The sequence below is a fragment of the Podarcis filfolensis genome (assembly GCF_964270895.1).
Source record: "Podarcis filfolensis genome assembly, chromosome: 12".
Classification (NCBI taxonomy): Eukaryota; Metazoa; Chordata; class Lepidosauria; order Squamata; family Lacertidae; genus Podarcis; species Podarcis filfolensis.
In genome coordinates this window covers 48328812-48350829 of record NC_139614.1, presented here as the reverse complement: position 1 = coordinate 48350829, position 22018 = coordinate 48328812, and the positions used below count along the sequence as shown (strand labels likewise).

The window sequence follows — 22018 nt, the reverse complement described above, 5'->3', positions numbered from 1 at the left end:
GCGTTAAAGAATAAAATGTATTTGTTAAACTGTGAATATACTATTTATGTCGCCAAGATCCAAAAATGAAATGTCAGGCTTAAGGTCAAAACAACCACCTGGAATTACATAATTCTATACAGTGCTTTTTTTCTGGGACCACTCAAGGATAGGCAGTACTGACACACACACACACACACACACACACACACACGTGTTAAAAGTGTGCACTTACTGCATAACTCGGAGACTATTTACAGTTCATCAAAATCAGCTTGTGAGATACTACTCAGATTAGACTTCTAATTTTTGCTGCATTCTACAAAAAGTGAAAAGGGCCCAATAGTCCTCCAGTAGCCTCAGGTAGGTATCTTCTAGCAGCCTGGCTATGCCCCCACCCTCCTATCTCCTTTGGTATTACTTTCCCCTGGAGGCCTGTTTTATTAACTGCTTTCAACCTAGTGTTCATTTTATTGAGCTGCCCCTCCATAGGCATCATCAATTCTTTCTGTGTTTCCATCACTCTGGAGCACATTGATTTGTCAGGACCTCTGAATATATAAACCCTTAAACCAGGCATTCCCAACCTTTGGCCCTCCAGATGTTTTGGACTACAATTCCCATCATCCCTGACCACTGGTCCTGTTAGCTAGGGATCATGGGAGTTGTAGGCCAAAACATCTGGAGGGCCACAGGTTGGGGATGCCTGCCTTAAACAGTCCAGGATCACAATACCTCAATGACTGTCTCCTCATATAGAAACACCCAGACCGTGCAATCCTCATTTGAAGCCCTTCTTTGTGTGTAATATGAGGTTGAACGCAGGTGTAATGCAGGGATGACTCAATTAATTATGACCAACAAATGAGAAGTAGCTGAACTTCTGCTCACTCTTTATTCCACATAGCTTTTACTAGCCTTACTCGGTGTGGAGGTGGAAATGTAATGACAAAAGTTCCAAAGATGCAGCTGAGTGTTTTGTTCCCATCATTTGTGGGTGACTGTTGAGCTGAATATTTGGTTTCAGTTTTCAACACTGGGCTATCTCTAATATTTATTTAAAATATAACAACAAAGAAGGGGACACCAAGAAATATGATACATGTCTTGAGTTCTGGTTACCGGCTATTTTAAAATATTTATTTTAAAAGTTAAGGGTATGGGAGAAGTGATTAAATGAAAGAGGATCACTTCTCACTAAGGAGGAGTGCACCTGCATATTGTTTTTTTGGATAACACTCAAGAGATAACAGTGGATTCGATTCATGCACCTAATGTGGAACAATTATTTTTCCTGTGGAACGTTTTAAAAAAACCCAACAACAACAAATCTTTGCTAAAGGGGATATAATTACAGGGGATTTTCATCTAAAGACTTCATTCCATAGCCATACTCAACAGAAGAAGAAAACAGATGAGAGTAGAAAACAGATGGATGTGTCATTCTATGGAATATTGATAGGGTGAAATTGGTACAAATCAGAAATCAATACCCCACAACAGAAATGTACAGTACTTGTGGACAATCGAGAAGCTGCGTATTACAATTTCCAATTCTATGCAACTCTATGTCCTTTACATTTTTTTATCCTAATATCTAGGAATAGGAGATGAATAAAATAATAATAGTTGGGGGGGGGGAGCGGCAGCAAAATAGTTATCGCAGAGTTTACCACAATAATAATCAAATCTTATAAAATAAATATGGGGGAATTATATATAATCACAGCGAAAGTGACATGCTGCAAACATATAACTGTGTCGCTTTAAAATTAAAATTGCTACATCAACCAGCATCTTTTAGCCTTTTGTGTGCATTTGGCTGTGTTAAATGAGGTTTTGTATTTCACTGTGGGTTTTGGCAAGGCTTCATGTGTTTGGACTTAAGTCAACACCGGTTCCAGCTGAACAGTTCCTGTCATTAACTTTGCTTTCATAGGTTCAGGACACACTGGATGTATTTGAAGCAAAGTTGATATTTCAGTTGATTGAAATCAGCAGCTCTGCACCAGGTACTGAAGGGAATCCAAGCAATGCAAGAAAGCCACTGCCTGGCTCGTGAGTGACTATTTCAGATGTTACCAACACCCTTTGCCTTTTGGCAAGCACAATGAAGGAAATGCTCTGCTTTTGCCTGATTTTGTCTTTCTTATGGGAACAGATGGTGAAGGCTTATAAATATATGGGTGGTATTTTCTTAGTGACTCATCTATCAAAGCAACGAGCCTCAGACTGTTCCGGGCAGCCAACCAAGATGGACGTAAGCATGCTTGAAGAGCAATACGACTGTCTAAAACAGAAGCAAAAACTGCAGACACACATTATTGTGTTTAAAACAGGTAAGTTTTAGACTTGGCTAAAACTTTAAAAACAAGGGGTCCACAAAAAGCCTTGAAAATGTTCATTGATTTTTACAATTGCACTAAGCTTATGCTCACATTTGAAAAGTTAAGTACAATGTCTTCATAAGAAATAGATCCGAGGTACCTTACAGATTAACAGATGTATTGTGGCATACGCTATACAGTCTGCTAATCTTTAAGGTGCCATAAGACTCTTACTGTGTTTGCTGTAACAGATGGACAGCCCAGTCCTATGCATGTTTACTCAGAAGCAAGCCCACATTGTTAAATGAGACTTGCTTCCTGGTAAGCTTGCCGAGTTTACAGCCTTATTCATCTACTCCCTATGGGAATTGTTTTCACATTGTTATGCACAGTCATAATAGTTAGCAAAGCCAAATGTTAACACTTCTTTCATGTTTGTGGGGGGAAGAATATATTTTAGATAAATGTGCTCTGTACTATACTTATTAAATGTGGGTCTTGTCATAGCACAAATTTCAGCTTCAGTCCACAAAGAAAGCCACAGCTGGGTATTATCTTTACTAGAATCAGCTAAAATGCTAGAAAATAGTGAGCAAACTTTTATGCTCTCCAGAACTCTTGTTCAGGTAGGATGTTTAGCAAAAAACGACAAAAGAGGAAAAGGGGCGAGGTGGTGGGGGGAAGCTGAACATGATGAAAAAGGCCCACTCTGAAACTGGTAAGTAAATTAGTCTTAAGAGCAAAATACATTTCAGGTTGTACCAAGAGTTATTGGGACAAAGAACCACCAATGGCTGTTCCCCCAGTTTCTTTAAACTATAGAAGGCAGTTGTTACTCTGATATGTCTCTAGTACTCAACGTAAGAGATAATCTCACCGATACAGCAGGAGTGACTAACCTCTCCGGATTAGAGCTGTTTTGTATAGAGAATTGTTGTGTTAGTCCCAGAAAGTGAGATAAGCAATGTAAGTAATTTCTTACGTTTTGTTAAATTAACTGAACCAGGTAAAATGATAGCCAAAAAGAGATGTTGATGTGGAAAAAAGTTTGGTAAGGAGAATTTGAAACACAACTTAAGGGTAAACTCTTTTCAGGCTTACCTCCAAAGAAACATGGAAAATGGGATCGAACTTATTTTCGACCAACCGTGTTTGATCCAGTACAAAGTCACTACGGGTTGTCTTGGGCAAGATAAAAGTGACTAACAAATTTAATTAATAAAAAATTAGTTTGCTTGCATGATGTTTCTTAGAACAAAATGTTAATTATGTCAGATAGCATTTACATAGATGCTATCCATTGCTATCTACACAACACACAATACAACAGTATGTAACCATTTTAGGTTGCAATCCAGTGCATACGTTTTTGAGAGTTAGTCCTCTTAACACAACAGGAACTTCTGAGTAAACATGCGTAGGGAGCATATAATTACTTTAAGAACCTAGCAGCCTGTTAAGATTCACCTTGAAGTTTTACTGAATGTTACTGTGAAAGGCAATCATGTGAAAACAGTACACGTAGCTTTGCCAGGTCCTAGGTGGTAATATGTAACTAGGAGAAAACATGTTGCTCTGGATTACTGGTTATCAAATAATGTCACCGTGAACCTTCCTAACCAATTTGTTCAGGCCTCCTAGAATATAATGTTGGACAATTCCTTAGCCTAAGGAAAAGCAGATCAAAGGAGAGAACTTCTCTTTGCAGGTCCTTCTACAGTATAATGTAAACATGCAGGTGAAAACCAGTTGCTTGGCAGGGAATGGGAAATGATGAGAAGCTAATCTGTGAGATTCTAACATTTCTGAAAGAATTTAACAGGTAGAGGAGTGGCAATGGTGGAAACACAAAAAGGCAGGTCTTCACCAGCCATATTACCAACTGACTCGCAGACCACTCGGCTATCTATAGTGCCTTGCTAGGTTGTCGTTGCAATTGCATCAGAAAAGTAGCAAAATAATTTCTTAATAGGAGGATAACAGGAAACACTGGAATGCATGGTTTTGCATTGCAGTCATCTGGATTATCTAGGAAGGCCTGAATGAACCTATCTGTCAGCTGCAGAAAAAAATAGCTAGTGTGTGGAAGAGCCCTCACTAATGACAAAATTTGGGAATTCCTCTTTATTGGCAGGTGTATGAATCCCTCAATGAAGAGCATAAGACATATTAAATCAGTGTGCCCATTCATCTTCTCCCTCTTTCTTTTTTTAAAGCAGGTAATTCACTTTTCCAGCTTCTTCCTATTCCCCAACATGTCCCTATCAGGAAAAAAGGTCAGAAAATCTGTATTTTGATCAGGGTTCTCATCAAAGGCAAAGGGGAGGACCTTGCAAAAAAAACAAAACCAAACATTTTGTTGCACTGAGAAGATGGTGCTCCACTCACATTTTTGAAAGTGTAACAATAGCCTATTTGGGTACAATGTGGTTATTGTATGCTGTGGTAGTTCCCCACCTGCCAATGGGATGATGCGTTCACTCCCTTTGGAACTGGTCCCAGAAAATAAGATAGGCTTACCAAAATGTTCAGATTTATGTTGGCAAAAGATTGTGAAAAGGGTTTTTAAAAAAAAATAAAAAGAAGCACAAAAGCAGAATAATTGACCGGAGGCATTTTTATGTGGGAACAATGTTTCTACTTGAGAATTTAGCAATAATAAAAATTTCAAGGTAAATAGTTTTTGTGTGTATGCACCTTTCCTGCCCTTCCCTCTCCACCAAGATGTGAAAGTGGCAAAATTAGTCATAACACAACATCACTGTAAACAGGAGGCAGCAATCTGATACCTTCTATGGTGCCTGTGAAAGACCTCAATAAATGTACCTCAAAAATCCACACTGCACAAGATAGTATTTACTCTCTCTACCCAGTTGTTGGTTGCACTGATTCCTATAGTGCACATGTATCCTTAAAAATCACCATATTCCATTGGATACCAGGATTGGACATCTGTCCTCCCATCTGTTCAGAACAGAGGAGAAGTCTGTCCTTCTAGATAGGGCAGCCATTATGTGTTATGCCATGTCACCGTGGCAGCCATTTTGTGGCATGCACACCGGACCCCCAAAGTTCATGAATCCTGCTATAAAACTTACTGTAGTTAATTGTTTTGCCAAAAAAAAAGTTGTTTGTCCAATTAAAATGGCAAGAATTTTCTGGACTATACTCCTTGCTATACTTCTATGGCAACCTTGATAACTCGCCTTGTTTCCACTCACTACTTAAGAGTTCTGGGAGGAAATATGAATACATATTGTTTGACCTAGATAAGGGGTGGGTCCAGAGGTCCAGCAGGCCAGATATCTATCTACCCCCTTACACCATAGGCCAGATATCTATCTACCCCCTTACACCATAGGCCACCTTTGAGAGGTGAGGGTTTCTGATGGCACGATCACATCAAAGTTTATTTTACCAGGAGGTTCCTTGCAGGAAGGGACACGTGTGGCACTGTGGTGTAAACTACTGAGCCTTGGGCTTGCCGATCGGAAGGTCGGTGGATCGAATCCCTGTGAGCTCCCGTTGTTTGGTCCCACCTCCTGCCAACCTAGCAGTTTGAAAGCACATCAGTGTGCAAGTAGATAAATAGGTACCGCTCTGGTGGGAAGGTAAACAGCGTTTCCGTGCACTGCTCTGGTTTCACCACATGACCCAGAAAAACTGTCTGCAGACAAACGTCGGCTACCCCGGCCAGTAAAGCAAGATGACCACCGCAACCCCAGAGTCGTTTGCGACTGGACTTAACTGTCAGGGGTCCTTTACTTTTACCTTCTTGCAGGAAACAGGCTAATAAAGGACCATGCAGCAGCTCTATTTGAATGGCAATGTCCATCAATGAGAGGGGCTCAAATGGTGGGGGGAAGGACCTCGATCCCTAGGTGTTGGCTCCTGTGTCTATTGATAAGGGCTCTAGTTTTCTACTTACCAGTTGATGAGTAAGGGTCAAATCCTGCTGCTTCGATGGCACACCAGTTCCCTGTGGGGAACTGATGGGCACAGACAACACAGAACTGAATTCCACCCCAGCCCATTGGCCAACATCACTCAGTGACTCTGGCTGAATGAGAGGCAGATATGGTTTGGGGAAATGGCTTTGCAGGGCAACGTTGGCCCACACAAGCTGGAGGTTCTTCAAATCTGACCTAAAGAGAAAACTAGCTAGTGGGACCTAACTTGCCCAATCTTGCATTTATTTTCTACGTGTGATTCATTTGTGATTAGATTATGGTAAGGCAGCCTATCTTTCTGGGATGTGTTAAGATCGTTTATCAGATTGCAACAACAGATTTTTGTGGTTGCTGATCTGGAGTGAGGGGGAGTCTCTTGCTCCTTTCTACCTATATTTGCAACAGCCCCAAATGTGAACAATCCCATCAAGCTTGTACTACTTTGCCACTTGTAATATGCAAACATATATTTTCTTCACAGGTGAGAATGAGACAGTCCCAGGGGAATCGATGGTCAGCGCTGTTTTAATTAACAAGAAAATGAGGAAAGCAAAAGCATTTAAAGAGCGTGCTCCTGTCAAAGAGGTTAGCCTTGAATTGCCCTGCAGTGAAAATATACAAGACAGTTCACCTTGGCGGATACATCTAGAGATCCACCGCCTTGCACATGGAGAACACCAGGAAGTTCCTTTGGGTGCTGTCCAAAAAAGCAATGAACAGGTTAGCGCTGACAGTGAAATACTGTCTCAGAAGGAGAGGGTGATGACATGCGAAGAATTATTAAAAGGAAGTGAACAATCTGCTGGAATACTCAGCGAACAGGAAAATTCGAGCCCTGCTGAAACGACAGACAGTTCTTATTCACATTTGACCTCAGTTACTTCACCAGCTTGGACACACGCTCACATTTCAGTCTCAAAATTGGCACCGACATCAAGTAAGCTACCCTATTACCCTTTCCCTCAGAAGAAAACTCACAAGATCTCTGAAGCTGCAAGAAGACTTGGATTGTATGTTTCACAGTGAGAGCATCTCATTAAGGAAGGAAGCCAAGTCTTGCTACGCACAGTCCCCTACACAGAAGCAGCTGCAGGTTCCTTCTGGTCACATGTGCAACTGTGATCGGATTCCAACACCTGTGGTAACAGGAATTGCTGTGGCTGTAGCCATATACAGCCCAGCTTACACAAGTGTTACCCTGAGTGGGAAAGGAAAAACTGCTTATATATAGGGATGGGGATAGCTGAAGCTATTTTAAACATTTGGCTAAAATATTATTTTGTCCCCATCTCCTGTGCCAAGGGGCTTGTTCACATTTGGGTATTCTTTAGCTGTTAATCCACTCCCCACAGCTTTTAAATTAGATCAGAGTTGTCCACACATGCACATATTTGAATTTGTATCCAAAGAGCAACTTTGGTCTTCTCAGGGGTTTTTGAATTCATCCTAACTTCTCTGTTCTAAATAAAAGGGACTTTCACTCAACTCACTTCTGTGGAATGAGAGAAATGAAGGCTTTAGCCCAGGAAACAGCAGGACACAATATCTACCAACCTCAGATCTTAGTCTGGAGACTCTGAAATTCTCCTGCCTCTATCAGCCTCCACGATGTATAATGCTAACCCATGATTTGTTTTTAAAAACCAAGGCTTTTCCCACAGACGGTCAAACAAACACGGCTTGTTTCTCCAAAGCTTGGTTCATTTTCCAGCTGCTCTTGCCTCGTGCCCTTCCATGGGTTCAAATATGACACCATAGTTAAAGCAAGCCAAGGTTTGCCAGCCAACAACAAAGCACAACAGGAGACTGTGGTTTGCTGGCAAGAAACAAAAGTTAAACCACTGGACAGAGTTCAGGCAATCAAACAATGGTCTCTGCTTATTGGATTCAGCTGGCCCTGCAATGGGAGTTAACTGTGAACACTTTCTAATATTTTACCGAATACCTTTGATGTGCTTGTTAAGGAATGATTGCTTAAAACCTATTTTGGACTACTCAGTGTTCAGACTTATTTGAAAATGTATTTTGAAGGTTCATTGTGTAGAAAATCTTTTAGCCCCGCAATGGTTCATAAGTTCACGTGCCTTTACTATAATATAATAATGAAAAAGCAGCAGAACAATAATGCGGATTTGGCTCCTGTTAGAAAAATAATGATTGACTAGCTGCACCTTTGGTTTGATCAGGTTGAAGGGTTCTTATTATGTCTTTGTTAATCTGTGATCCCTGGACCATGTAAACAAGCCCACAGTGGTTCTCTAAATGCCCTGCTAATTTTGTTCAGGTGTAGATGTAACTATGAAATGCATTTTTATAGAGTGGTGATAGTGATACTATTTCTAGAAATGTATTATTTTCATGAACTGGAATTCAGTATTAATAAGAATGATTGACATATACTGCTTTGTTAATTCTTTATTGAAACAAATGATTCCCACCCCCCTGCACTTTCTAAAATCTGGAGTTGATCCTCTTTTTTTTCCTGCCCTCTCAAGATTAAATATAGTTGATATGTAAATATATACGTTTCCTATTTTCCCCACTTCGTTTTCTCAGCTGCATGTCAGAAAGCACATATGCTTTTCCGCATCACTGAAATAAATTAATGACTTGTAATATGATTTTTCAATTCATGGAAATGTTATTTTGTAAGAAATATAAATTGGAAGCACAGTTCTACTTTGCATCCAGACCAGTTGTTTTATTTTCATAATCTGCTCCTGAGAGTCAGTACTGATGTTTCATTTTGAAGGTTTTTTGGTTTTATGTGTATAAATTAATATTTGATGTGTGTACACATAGGCTGCATTCATATATTACAATAATGCATTGTGACAAGACTTTGGCTTCTCATCCCAGAGGAGGGGGGCAAAGGAGAAAATCCAAGGCATGTTCTCATAACAGCAAACCATAGTTTGAAGTTACCGGTACAATTGAGTGTGTCCATAGACCATAGTGGATATTTGTATTACTTTAGTAAAAATGCATAATGCATTTTTTCCCCCTAGTCACTGCAAACTAGCATGATCGTGAAAGTTCTAGTATGAACCTATTTGGCACATTTGTGAGGGCCTTAGGAAGTGGAGATATAAAGACCCACAGTCTTAAGTGGGGTGGAAAAAAATCATTAAAATGTCAAGGATGAAAAGTTACGCATAACAAAATGGAAGCCTCCTTCCCTTCTTCTCTTATTTTAAAAGCACTTTTTCTTCTTCTGTGACATGTGCAATGCCCCCTCCCATACTTCCTTGGAAACATATGATACATCATAACCTGCTGTTCTTCGAGGGGCATTGTTGGGAGGTGAACATTCTGTAAGATGCTACAGAATGAAATCCATTTTCCTACAACGAAATCACGTGCTTCTGTGCCAGCCACTAAATGCACAAAGGGGGGGGGGGAGTTGACAACTCCATTATCTGCAACATACATTTAAAGCACATGGCTTCTCCCAAATAATCCTGGGAACTGTAGTTTACCCTTCAAGCATCTTTAGCAAACTACATTTTGCAGGATTCTTGGGGTGGGGGAGCCATATGTTTAAAATGCACAGTACGGATGTTACCCAAAAGACTGTTGTCAAAGTCAGTCCTATATTGTTTATTTCTAAATAAAGTAGTTAGTCAACACCCTTTTTAATCAACATTTTGCAAAACATGGAGCAAACTTTTGAATCCGCAGACCAGAATAGACTGTTTGTGATATTTTTGCTGGTCATAATTAAGGTGGTTTTGGGTTTTTTTTACTGTTGATTTGTGTTTTTCCTATGTGCTAACATACCTTCCTTTGCTTTTTCATACTATCTACACACAGAGAGAGAGAGAGAGATTCACAAATCTAGGCCAGGTTTCCCACTCTCCTCGCCAGTTCTGCCAGCTTTGGCTATCCACCCACACCTAGGACAAAAAGGGCTCACAACCTAACAGCACAATCCTATAGGTGCCTCGCTCTCCCAATCGTGTTTACTGTACTTAATATTGTGTGCTCACATGGGGCCTGCAGCCTAAAATGTGTTCCTTAAAAGTTTCTGCTACGGAAGCAGTAGGTAAGCACCATGACTGCAATTTTTTATTTTTTTTTAAAGGAGCCTTTCAAAAATGTGGCCCCTCTATGAGGATCTGGGAAGCCATCAACCAAAGAACGGGGCCTTTTCTGCAATGGCTCCCTTGTGGAATTCCCTCTCCAGGGAAGCTAGTCTGGTGCCTTCATTACACATATTTAGGCGCCAGGAGAAAGCCTTCCCCTTCTCCCTCACCTTTCGCCAATTCAATCTATGGACTTTTAAATGTTGTGTGTTCCAGGCAGGGAGTGGTATTGTTTTTATTTTGTTACTATGTGTGCTTTTATGTTGTAAGCTTTTTATGTTATTTTTTATGTTACTTTTTATGTTATTTGTGTGCTTTTACGTCGCAAGCCGCCCCTGTGGTCCTCGGACGAGCGGGCGGCAAAGAAATATCCCAACTCCGTTCCGCTTCTGAGGAAAGATGAGGAGGACCCTCGCGCCGTTGCCGTTAGGTTTAAACGAGCGCGTGAGGCGATGCGCACACCTGGCTGAGGCAACGGTTGGCTCCTCCCCCGCGTGACGTAGGCCGGCGGCGCGTGCGAAAGAAGGCGGCGAGCCTTTCGACGCCACAAACGAAAGAAGAACTAAAATGGCGGCGGTGGTAGCGGCTGCGTCTCGGGAGCGCCGTTCCCGGTCACATGACCGCCCGATCTGGGAGGGGGAGCCGGGAGTGTTTTCTCTTTCATTTCCGACGGGCTCCCACACGTAGGAAACCCGGCAGCGCCTGTTCCTCGTCAGAACCTGGGTCTGGCGGCGGGTGGGTCGCCGAGGGGCAGCGGAGGCGGCGGCCGGGAGGCGGAGACGCGTCTCCACCAAGCGCGCGCCGCTCTGGACGCGCCCGCCTCCTCCTCCGCCACTGGAAGCGGAGCGGGGCGGAGAGAGGAAAGTGCTCAGGTGAGTGACGGCCAGCGGCGCCCCATAAGCCGCTGGGGGGGGGAAGGAGGAGGAGACAAGGGGCCAGAGCCCCTCACACTGTTCTCAACGAAGCCCCTCTGGCCTGGAGCAGGGAGCGGGTGGCAAAAGGCTACTTCAACAGCCACCTTAACCATAAATATTGACAACAGCGCCCTACAAATGCTCTCTGCGTAGGGGGCAGGGTATGCTCAAAAAGTCGTCATAAAGGATTTTAATCTGCGTTTTGACAGCATACTCCCCCAAAGGGGCTAACCTATAAAAGTATACAACGCAATATGAAAATCTAAAATGCCCATTTCATAAACTGACATGGTGAATTGCCTTGAGATATTTTGATGAAGGGCAGTATATATTCTAATACAGAAATCTAATAAAAAATTTAAATGTGCGCTCGCACACCCCACACACTGTGTCTCCGGGGTGGGGAATCTGGCTTGACCTGTCTGTGCCTCATCTCTGGGAAAGCACTTAATTCCCTCCCTCACCCCTCCAAGTTAAATCAGTTCATTGTGGGCTTGTGGCATTGATGAGCTGCCAAAAGCATCCATTCAAGGTGGCTCGGGGTTAAAAGCACTGGGCACCCACACATCCAAACACATATCATTAAACCAGTAGGGTCATTCTAGGTGGCTACTGCAGACGACCTCCTGACTGAGCATTCGTTCTGAGGTGGTTGTGGGGAGGTCATGCGGCGTTGTCTCCCGCAGTTGCTTATAACCACACTTTCCAGCACATCACCCCTCTCACTTTTCCATACTGCAGAAAGTCAGATTTTTAGAAGCAGGTTTGTGGCACGTGAGCTTGAAATGTGTTTTGGTTGCGGAACCTGAATTTATTTGCTGGGTAGGCATCTGAATCCCACCCTTTCCTCATATCGCCTCCAAGGAAGAATTTAAGCAAAATAAATAGAATAAAACACTTTTGCAGTCAAATAGGAATATCGGTTGGGGCAGGGGGCTGCAGAATTTAAAAATTGCCATGAAATAAAACAGCATCATGGCAAGAGCCAGTGGGGTGTAGTGGTTAAGAGCGGTGGACTCGTAATCTGGGGAACCAGGTTCGCGTCTCCGCTCCTCCACATGCAGCTGCTGGGTGACCTTGGACTAGTCACACTTCTCTGAAGTCTCTCAGCCCCACTCACCTCACAGAGTGTTTGTTGTGGGGGAGGAAGGGAAAGGAGAATGTTAGCCGCTTTGAGACTCTTTCGGGTAGTAATAAAGCGGGAGATCAAATCCAAACTCCTCTTCTTCAATGTACTGTATAAAACTTGGGAAAATGAAACTCTTTTCACCCCATGCCTAAAAGATGACAGTGTATGCACTGGGCAAATTGCCAACTTGCAACATTTCTCTTTAGTTTCCTTGTGCCTGTGTCTTTTAATAGGAACCTGACTCATGAAAATGACGCCACTGAAGCTTTCCCTGCTGCTTAGCTCCATATACACAGTTAATTCATTTTTAGTTCAACGGTGTAGCTTTTCTCCAGAATTGTGGTTATTTGAGATCTGCAGATGACAGGTGGTATACAAATTTAATAAGTAATAATAGGCATTTGAAACCCCTCCTCTCTAGGGGATCATTGACACCTTTTCTTCTCCACATGCAGCCACCCACAACATCACTGGACAAATGTGGCTATACCAACAGCCAACATTGCTGCAACTTGTCTACACCTGTTTTCAAATGGGCACACTGCAGGGCAATCAATCTGCAATAAGTTTGTAATTTCAGAATGAATTCTGTTTCTCAAGAAGTGTTTTTCAGGGGCAAAAAACATACAATAAATCTAGTTTGTGTTTGGATTACATAGAGGGGGTAGTACTTTTTCTCTATTGACTCTAATATAAAATGTTTGTACATAGCCCTAAGTCACTGTTTAAAGGCCAAGGGAGAGGGCCAAAATGGCAACCCTGTATCACATGTGGGGCAAAACCCCGTGCCATCAGCCAGTCCTTAGCCTGCCTTAGGTGGTTGAAATACAATATCCTGTGCTATAGGCCTGCTCATTTCTGGTAGACTCCTTTAAACAGCCATGTGACAGATTAAAAGCCAAAGGCAGCAGTCTCCCTGAAGTTTAAGTCTTCCCAGTTGGATCTCTGCATGTCACACAGCTATTAAAAATGCAAGAGGGAACTGGCAACTTGGTGGGATGAGCAGAGGGGTTAGATCAGTTGCTAATTGATGTGCGTTTCTTGCAGTGTTCTCAGCAAGAAGATATAATTCAGTGCACCTCCCTTGCTGGTTTTCTTACAGAGGCGCTGTCTTTAAAGTTTGCTCATAAATTTACAGCGTCTGTCTGAGAAGTAGAAGTTTCACACAATAAAACATTAATAGAAATGTTTCCTCGTGGAGTCTCCTTCCCTTTCAGTGTCAATGGCAGTGCAATCAATGCATATGAACTAAACACTAGAAATGAAAGCAAAACTAATGAATCAATTTTACTGCCTCACCCCAAGTGGCAGATGGCAGCATTTTAAGATCTTTGCCAGATCTTTTATCAGCCATAAATGAGTCTCTTGACTCTTGAAGAGGCTCTGCATGTAGATTTCTTTCACACAGTGTTCTCAGTTTCAGTCTTTTCGTTTATCCTGCTCCTTAATATCTCCCCCCCATCCCGCTTTCTGTTTTTCTCATCTGGCTCAAACAGAAATGGCAATGCCAGTCAAGACAACCACATATTTGGTTGATTGTGTAGAAGGAATCAGAAGTTAAGCCCCTGACCTTCTGCTTAACCATATGGTGACAGAAAGAGAGAAAGTCCATGAAGAAATCAGGAGTTTCTTTTCTCTGGCTTCCTCCTTTCATCACAGCTTCAAAAATATCAGCATGTTGGCAGGATATTTTGGCTAAGTCTGTAAAATCTGGCAGCAGCTCTGGCTGTGCTGGGATCATTGGCAGATACTAAAGTGTGGAAGGCATGGTAGAGATGGAAAAGAGAAGCAGCAACAGCTGAAGTCCTTAGACCACTTCCTCTATAGAGTTGTGAATCTTGCAAGATTAAAAGGGGTTTAAAGATTGCAGCATTTGAAATTTCTGTTTTGCCCTTTTTGGTGCCAACTTTTAATTTGGCCCCTGTATCACAGTCTCTGGTGGCAGCTTGATCTGCAGACATTTGCAGGTGGTCATGTTTTTCTTCCTGCTATCAATAGCTTCCAAATGCTGATTTCTGCAAATCAAGCTGCTGTTTAAGGCTCAAGAGCAGCCCAAGCAAGCTTTTCTGGTCAGCTGGCATCCAATGCCAATCCAGTTTAGTTAGAACTTCTCCAAGGCTTTACATAGTCAGCTGCATTAAACACTGCTAAGATTTTAGTTTGACTAGATTTCAGAGTTGATATAACATTTTATCCTGGGTAAAGATGTGAAGCTGTGTTGGAGCATTGATTCAGCATCCATCTCCATGAATCTTAAATTTCCAATCAAATACATTAGTTCTTTCTATGATTGCAGGCATAAGATTTCAACCTGTCAATGGTTGTTTTCTTTATAAAGATTGGTTTAAAAGAAGAGAACAGCTATATGGAGCAAATAAAAACATGTTAAATCATTAACAAACATCAGTTCCAAGTTTATTGGCTGCTTGCTACTCAGCGTCAGCTGAATGCTTTTGTTTGTTGCTTGTTTGTATAATGTACTTTGTAACTTCCATTTCATCATTAATAATATGGGGAGGGGGAGAGCCATGGCATGATGCCCTGAACGTGAAGGGAAGGTATATAAAAAGGAAAAAATAAAATAAATAACTAAATTAAAAACAGTTTCATAACTGGGGCAATTTCTTTGCTACACTTGCACTAAAAGAAACAGTTCCACTTCTCTGCCTCCCCCCACCCTTTAGCAGTCTGTCATTAAATGCCATGTGGGAAGGATCCTGGTGTATTGTTAAACATTAATAATGTTTCTTGTGCTTCACAAATACATAAGTGTGTGCTGTTTGTAAGCTGCTTTGTATTATAACCTGAAAGGCAGGATATAAACAATTGTAACAAAGCCATAATATATTGGAAGCTGTTTTGCACCAAGTCAGACAATGGTACATCAATCTCAATGTTATTGATGCTAACTAGCAGTAGCTTTCCAAGGTTCCTGGCAGGTCTTTCTCACTGGAGATGCTAGGGGTTGCACCTAGGATTTACTGTATGCAAAGCATGTCCTTTTCTACCAAGCCATTCCTGTACTTCATCAGTTTCAGCACCATGTAAACAAACTGGTTTCTTTTTGGAACAAGAGGAAGTAGAATATGCATTTTGATGCAGCCTACCTACAAGATTACGATGCCCATTTCAGAAACTAGTGCACATAGGACTGAGCGTTTTAATTTTGTTTCCTAGGTAAGGATGGCACAGAACAAATACCTCGCAGCAAAACTGAAAAACTATTTGCGAGAAGACAAAATTCAGCTATGGAAACCCCCATATACAAACAGCTACCAGGAGGCGGGTGAGGAGCTGAAGGCAAGTAGTCTGTGGCTGGCATATTGTTGCTGCTTTTTACTTCGTGCAAATTTACTGCTTTCATTTCTTAACAGATCCATTTTTATCATCCTAGGCTCTCGCACTGCAATATTCAGCCAGGCTAAATTGTAATGACAATGAAATAGAGGCCCTCCTGGAAGAGATACGCTCCAAAGCAGTCGAGCGAGGAACGAAAAATGAAGCTTATAAGATGACAGGAGTTGCGACGCTTGAAGTAGCCTTGCCTACAAGGTTGGGTAAAGTAAGCAATTGTTTAATGTTCTCAAAAGAAGCATATATAATACGTTCAGTAATTGCTGTGGATGTGTAACGAATGGAAACATTTCATGTATACAGAACAGGCAGATAAGCTGCCTGAAATGGGTCTTCTCCTTGCCTTATGTAGGGAGTGATGGAGCAAGGAGCCACTTGATTGGATAGCTCAGTTGGTTAGAGCACGGTGCTGATCACGCCAAGGTCTCAGGTTCGATCCCCATATGGGATAGTTGCATATTCCTGTATTGCAGGGGGCTGGATTAGATGATTCTCAGAATAATTTCCAACTGCACAATTCTAATATTCAGTGATTGGACTCCTTTCGTTTTACCTTAAGGCTTCATCGCATGGAACTTCACAGTTGGAAAGGATAAAGTGTTGAGTGTCTTGCTTGGTCCTCCAGTGCTTTTAAAAAGCAATTTACAGATGTGACATTGGGGTCAAATAGCCCTAACATAAACCATTGTTTAGAATAAAAACTCTCAATTCTGGAAAGAAATTTGGATTTGTTGAATTTTGTAAGTCTCCTTGGAAGGAACCACACAGTTCGCTTTAACTTGGCATTTATATCTCTGCAGGCAAGAAAAAATGTGCTAGAGACAAAATTGGTCATCACAGGCAAGGAGCTCAGATCTCAGTAAGTAATTACCATTTGCCTTTTTGAGGTTTTCCTCCCTGCCCCCCTTTTATATAGTTCTTTTTATACCATATAATCTGGGTCTGGTGTATTCGTATTTGACAATTAACTTAGTAATGTCTCCTAAACTGAATACAGTAATGGCGCATTTGGCATATTTTGCAAATATTTGTATCAAAAGGTGCAGGTGGATTTTGTGCATATTTTTTCAAAAGTAAGTCTGTGAATTCATTGGGATTTACTTGTGGGGTTATAGCCCTGTGTGATTATCAGTTGAAACAAGAACGGGACTGACGAAGCCTTTTGCTTCTGTGTGGTTCTTGGTCTATAGCAGTGGTTCTCAAACTCCCCCCATCCCGATGGACCACTTGAAAACTGCTAAGGGTCTTGGTGGACCACTTAATGTTTTTTTTCTGCCTGTTGTAGCAAAAGTCAACTTCCTGACTGTGTAGTAAAAATGTGGGGGGGGGGGAGAAACCCTCATTATTCAGAAAAAAATAAAATATTTCAGTATTCCCCCCCCTCCAGAAAAACAAGTTAGAAGTAAACAAAAAAGACTAATACCCTGTTAAAACTGAATAGCATTTAATATCTATTGCTCTGCTTCACAGAATAGCACAAGCATATGGATTGGAAGAAAATTGCATCAAAATAATTATAAATAAGAAGCAGCTTGACCTGGGTATGTATCTTATCGTTTCAAATATGGCGACCATTTTGTGCGCATATGATTGACATGCAACCGCCAACACACACACTGCTTTCGGCCCCAGAAGACGGCAGAGGGTGGAGCAGGCTTATGTGTGACTGCTGACATGCACACTGACCTGGAACGCAACCCTCGTGCAAATGGGGAGATGCCTGTATTTACTATAAAGTGTTGTACAGAATTTTAATTGAAGTTGTCCCTTTTTTTTTGTTTCTTTTAAGCCGTACGTTTAAAAAACTTTTAATCCCATATTCCTCCAGCTGACTTGGATGCATTAAACTTGCCTCCATTTTACAGGAAAGACTCTAGAAGAGCAAGGTGTGACGCACAATGTCAAGGTCATGGTGCTTGAGCTGAAACTGTCGGAAGAAGAAACCAGGAAGAAAGTCCGCAGTGAGGAAATGCAACAGGAGGAAGAGGCTGTGAAGAAGAAAGAAATGAACAAAAGGATGCAAAGGACAAAAAAAGGCTTAGAAATACTTGCAGAGCGAGGTAAGGAGCTCTTGTAAATCCCGTCATTAGCAGTACAGATTAAAATTCCATTTAAAGAAGAAGAATGAAATGGAAAGGGCATTGTCCTGCTTTGCAAATAGTGTGAAGATGCATGTCGTTCTTAAAGAGTCACTGCTGGTTTTTCTCTCACAGTGTAAGCCCAGATCTGCTTTTCCCTCAACAGACATACCAGCAACTGCAGTCCTGGAACACCCATCAGCCTTGCCCTTCCTTCATGCTTCAGGCATGTCAGATGCTGTTGTGGTTGCTCGAGAGTAACCAGGCAGGACTCCGACCTGTCTTTTACAGGCTTTATTTTGGTGCAAACTGTTTACAGTGCAGAGCGTCATAAGTTCATGTCTGGCTCAATCGCTAGCAGAATCCGGGAGTGCACTGTTCTTGTACCTCCCCCAACATAAAAGTTTTGTCACCCCCAGCCTTTTCTGCCCCTCCCTGTATTTCAAGCAACTGCGCATGATGGGTGAAGGCAGGGGTGTGCTTCCCTCCTCTCCGGCTTGCTCAGGTGCGGTGTTAAGGCTCTTTCTAGCATCCTCTGGTTCTTGCACCTCTTCTCCACTGGAGGTGGGGGTTTCCTCCTCGCCGGAAGAGGAACTGCTTCGCAAGATTTTCGGAGGCTCCCTGTCACCCAATTTCCCCTCTATCTCTCGCCTCTGCGCCGATGGCAGTTCCCTGACAAGGCAGTTTGTGGGTGTTTTGTTCGCTTACAGCAGAGAAGAGGGACCTTTTTGGCCAGAAGGCCAAAGCATTATATCCCACCCCATGGGTCACCCACTCCTAACTTCGACAGGTGCTCCACAAGGATACCACGTTTCTTGGGTCATGGTTCTAAAATCCAGAATGGTCCACGCAACTGAATGGTTATATGTGTGTTACTCCAGCTAGGAGTTTGTCACTGTCATGGGTGTGAGACACCTGGTTTGCATGTAATGCTAAATAATAATAATAATAATAATAATAATAATAATAATAATAATATTTATACCCCGCCCATCTGGCTGGGTTTCCCCATCCACTCTGGGGAACTCCCAATAGAATATTAAAAACACGATAAATGCATCAAACATTAAAAATTTCTTTAAACAGGGTTGCCTTCAGATGTTTTCTAAAAGTCAGGTAGTTGTTTATTTCCTTGACATCTGATGGGAGGTCGTTCCACAGGGCAGGAAAAAGACCTCAATTTCTTTTGGACAGAGTTGTGTATTATTAAGAACCTCATTCAGGAACCACAAAATGCCTACTTTAAAAATAAATAAAGATGCAACACAATAATCAATTATTTCTCGTGGCAATTGATTTATCCAAAAACTAGTACAGATGTGTTGTATACAGAATGAGAACAATCCAGTGAAGCAGGCATTGTATTTTACAGATGCAATATTGAGAAACAGTGTCTTGGTCTATACATTATTGGAATTTAAAGGACCCAGAGCTAATCCTGCAAAGACACATATTTCCTCATTTTCTGTCTGATCTGTTTCAGAGGATTCCATGGATCCCGATAGAGCACCCTACCTGGACATAGCAAACCAAACTGGAAGAACGATCAAGATTCCACCACAAGCAAAAAAAGTGAGTGTATGCTGTGAATAAGTTGTTCATTCTGTTCTGTTCGTTTCCCCGAAGAACAGGAAAGGCTTGCTTTTAATTGCAGTTTGCACTAAGGTTTAGTGTTAGTAAAATGCTTTTCCCTCCACCCCCACAGGCTCTTTTCTTAGCCATGGGCTATCATGAAAAGGGCAGAGCATTGCTGAAGAAAAAAGAATATGCTATGGCGCTGCCGTTCCTGTTGGATGCAGATAAACATTTCTGGTAAGAACCTCTTGGTACTTTTAAAAGAACTTTGGATATGGTTCTTTACAGAGCAATCCCATAATGTGCTTTTAAAAAGAACTGGCAGTGTATCGTTGCTACAACCAGGACATGCCCCACATGGGAAAGAAAGGAGGGTTTGTCAGAAATTTTTTAAAAATCAGCAAAAACTCCAGCCACATTTCCACTGCCCTTAGCAACACCACCCCTGCCCACAAATTGGATATAGCTGAATCAATGCTGCACACCACTCAGAAACGAAAGGAACCATGTCAGCCAGTCTGGGGTGAAGCCATGAGAACACCATGCCCTATCAACATGCACAACACCCAACAGCATGTCGCAGTGGGTGCCCCAACTCGTGGATCGCAGAAGCAGCAAGCATGCAGCTCCTGAAAGACGTGAGACAGCCCTTCTGGAAAGAGCTCCGCACCCAAAATGCCACTATATTTACACACACTGAATGATAGGATCTAGCAGAAATTAATCATCATCATAATCTTTCTCTGTGCCACCCACAACATTTTTTGCACAAGTCATTAGGCGATGGAAGATATTACATGGTTAAATTGTACTCATCTATATGTAGTCCACCCTGGGACTGCATGATTAAGGGTGTGCTTCGAATGCCTATAAATAAACCCAGGCTCATTTTGGTTCTTCCTTTGCCGTCTTTCTCATAGTGGCGGCCATGTATCTGGCATTTCTGTGCTGATACATTGGTGTGTTCTCTGAATCCTATTGCCCAGGGGTGCAGAACCAGTCATCCAGGAATTGCATGCTGGCAGTAGGAGGGGCCAAAAAAAGAAGGGGTGCAGCCATACCCTCAAAAATTCTTCTTCATGCCAAATTGCTTTGTGGGGGTAATCTTCACGGAGACTGTTTCTGGGAGGGTTAACCCTTCCCTCCCTAGCTGCACTGTTAAGAAAAATTCCCACAGCAATTGGGCTTGGAAACTGCCTTCTGTTAGCACCAGTAGAAGGCCTATGCGAGGTGGGGTGCGTTGCTTCTAAGATAGGAAGGCCCCTGCTGGCTGCTACCACCTTTCCTACAGCCCCTAGTCCAATGGAGTTTCTGTCAAGAACTGTACCCTTGTCCACTGTGCTACACTATTGCACCAGACTTTTAAGGAAAATAATGTGTATTTTGCAGCACTGCACATTTTATGTTCATGTAAATTCTATCAGTGGCTTAGCCTCTTTGGAATCAATCATTTTCTTGTTGTTTTTCAGTGAATGTGGTTCAGACCTCCTGAACACTGTTGATAATTATGCAGTGTTGCAGCTGGACATCGTCTGGTGCTACTTCCACTTGGGTCAGCTGGATTGCCTTGATGATGCTGAGAAAAAGCTCCTTGCAGCTCATGATTGTTTCAGGAAGTGTTACGGAGAGAACCATGAAAGACTGGTCACTATAAAAGTAGGCTAAAGAGGATGGTGTGCGGTTGTGTTAGGGTTTAATTCACTTGCCCATGAAAATTGTGTTTTGGAAATATGAACTTTCCCACTAGAGCTGGTTGCCTTCGGTACTCAGGACTTGCTTCTTGCTTTTCCCAAGGAAGGAGTGTGTTCTTGGGAACTAAAGGCGTGAATACAAAATCTCAGAAAGGAAGCGCATTCACAAAAGATGCATTGAATCCAGGACTGATTCTGTAAGATCACCTGTTATGTGTCTTCCTTCCGAATGTTGTTCTTCTGACATTGCATTTTTTGCACATCATGGAACACAGGAGTAACTCTGAGAATTGCACTTAAACTTCTGCAAAGGCTAGGGCAGCGGTCAGGGATAGTGGAAATTGTAGCAACTCAGGAGGGTTGCATGTTCTCAATCCTTGACAAATTCAAGCAGAAAACCCAGTTATGCTGTTAACACTCTTGCTAAGGATACCATGGTGTGGATATCTGTGGGCCCCTCTCAAAGAGCAACAGTCCTAGGGCCTCTGTTTTACCAATCTGGTTAGAAAGCCTGAAAGGACTGTACAAACTATACTGAGTGAAGATTGCGGACTTCTGAAATTCTGTTGTTGCATACAAATGGCCTCACGTTCTGTAGCTCCTTTCATACCCTCCAGTTATCTGTCCCTTGAGGTTCCGTATCTTGAATTTGCACGACAAGCGAAGAAAAGGAATAATCCTCCAACTCAGAGCAGTCATTCAGCCCTACTATTCCAATTAATGTTAACAAAAGTAATGAAATCTGATCCCTGTGTAATCCGGTGGGAAGGTGCTTCTAAAGATTAAGCGAAACACAGAAGCGTTTAGCAGGAGCATTCCGGCTGTGCCCATTGAAGTGAAAGGGAGCTGAGCAAGCACCAGGCGGCTCTTGCAAAGTTTCCATTTGTTTTGGTGGGGCTTGTCCAGCCTGATGGTTCTTCACAAAGCAGCATTACA

At 42.2% G+C, this 22018-nt stretch overlaps 2 protein-coding genes across 5 annotated transcripts in view; both read left to right on the top strand.

Annotated features, from left to right (window-relative positions):
• The first annotated feature begins 3 nt into the window (after nt 1-3).
• On the top strand, nt 4-7899 carry LOC310746203 (uncharacterized protein C9orf152). Of its 3 annotated transcripts, none has more exons than XM_083580044.1 (3): nt 4-2037; nt 2181-2318; nt 6738-7899. In XM_083580044.1, the coding sequence occupies exons 1-3, from the start codon at nt 2013-2015 to the stop codon at nt 7280-7282; spliced, it is 708 nt and encodes a 235-aa protein (XP_083436170.1). In that variant the 5' UTR covers nt 4-2012; the 3' UTR covers nt 7283-7899. The 3 variants fall into 3 exon arrangements, with proteins under 3 accessions (XP_083436170.1, XP_083436169.1, XP_083436168.1); XM_083580043.1 differs by having other exon boundaries at nt 2141-2318; XM_083580042.1 differs by having other exon boundaries at nt 4-2318.
• A 2948-nt stretch (nt 7900-10847) lies between these two features.
• Nucleotides 10848-22018, top strand: part of NUB1 (negative regulator of ubiquitin like proteins 1) — a 24266-nt gene continuing 13095 nt past the window's right edge. For both annotated transcript variants that reach the window (XM_083579660.1, XM_083579659.1), the window contains exons 1-9: nt 10848-11213; nt 15562-15684; nt 15779-15946; nt 16539-16597; nt 17209-17279; nt 17604-17798; nt 19300-19388; nt 19522-19628; nt 20861-21047. In XM_083579660.1, coding sequence (XP_083435786.1) covers nt 15568-15684; nt 15779-15946; nt 16539-16597; nt 17209-17279; nt 17604-17798; nt 19300-19388; nt 19522-19628; nt 20861-21047 — 993 coding nt within the window. In that variant the 5' untranslated portion in view covers nt 10848-11213; nt 15562-15567. The remainder of the gene's footprint in view (nt 11214-15561; nt 15685-15778; nt 15947-16538; nt 16598-17208; nt 17280-17603; nt 17799-19299; nt 19389-19521; nt 19629-20860; nt 21048-22018) is intronic.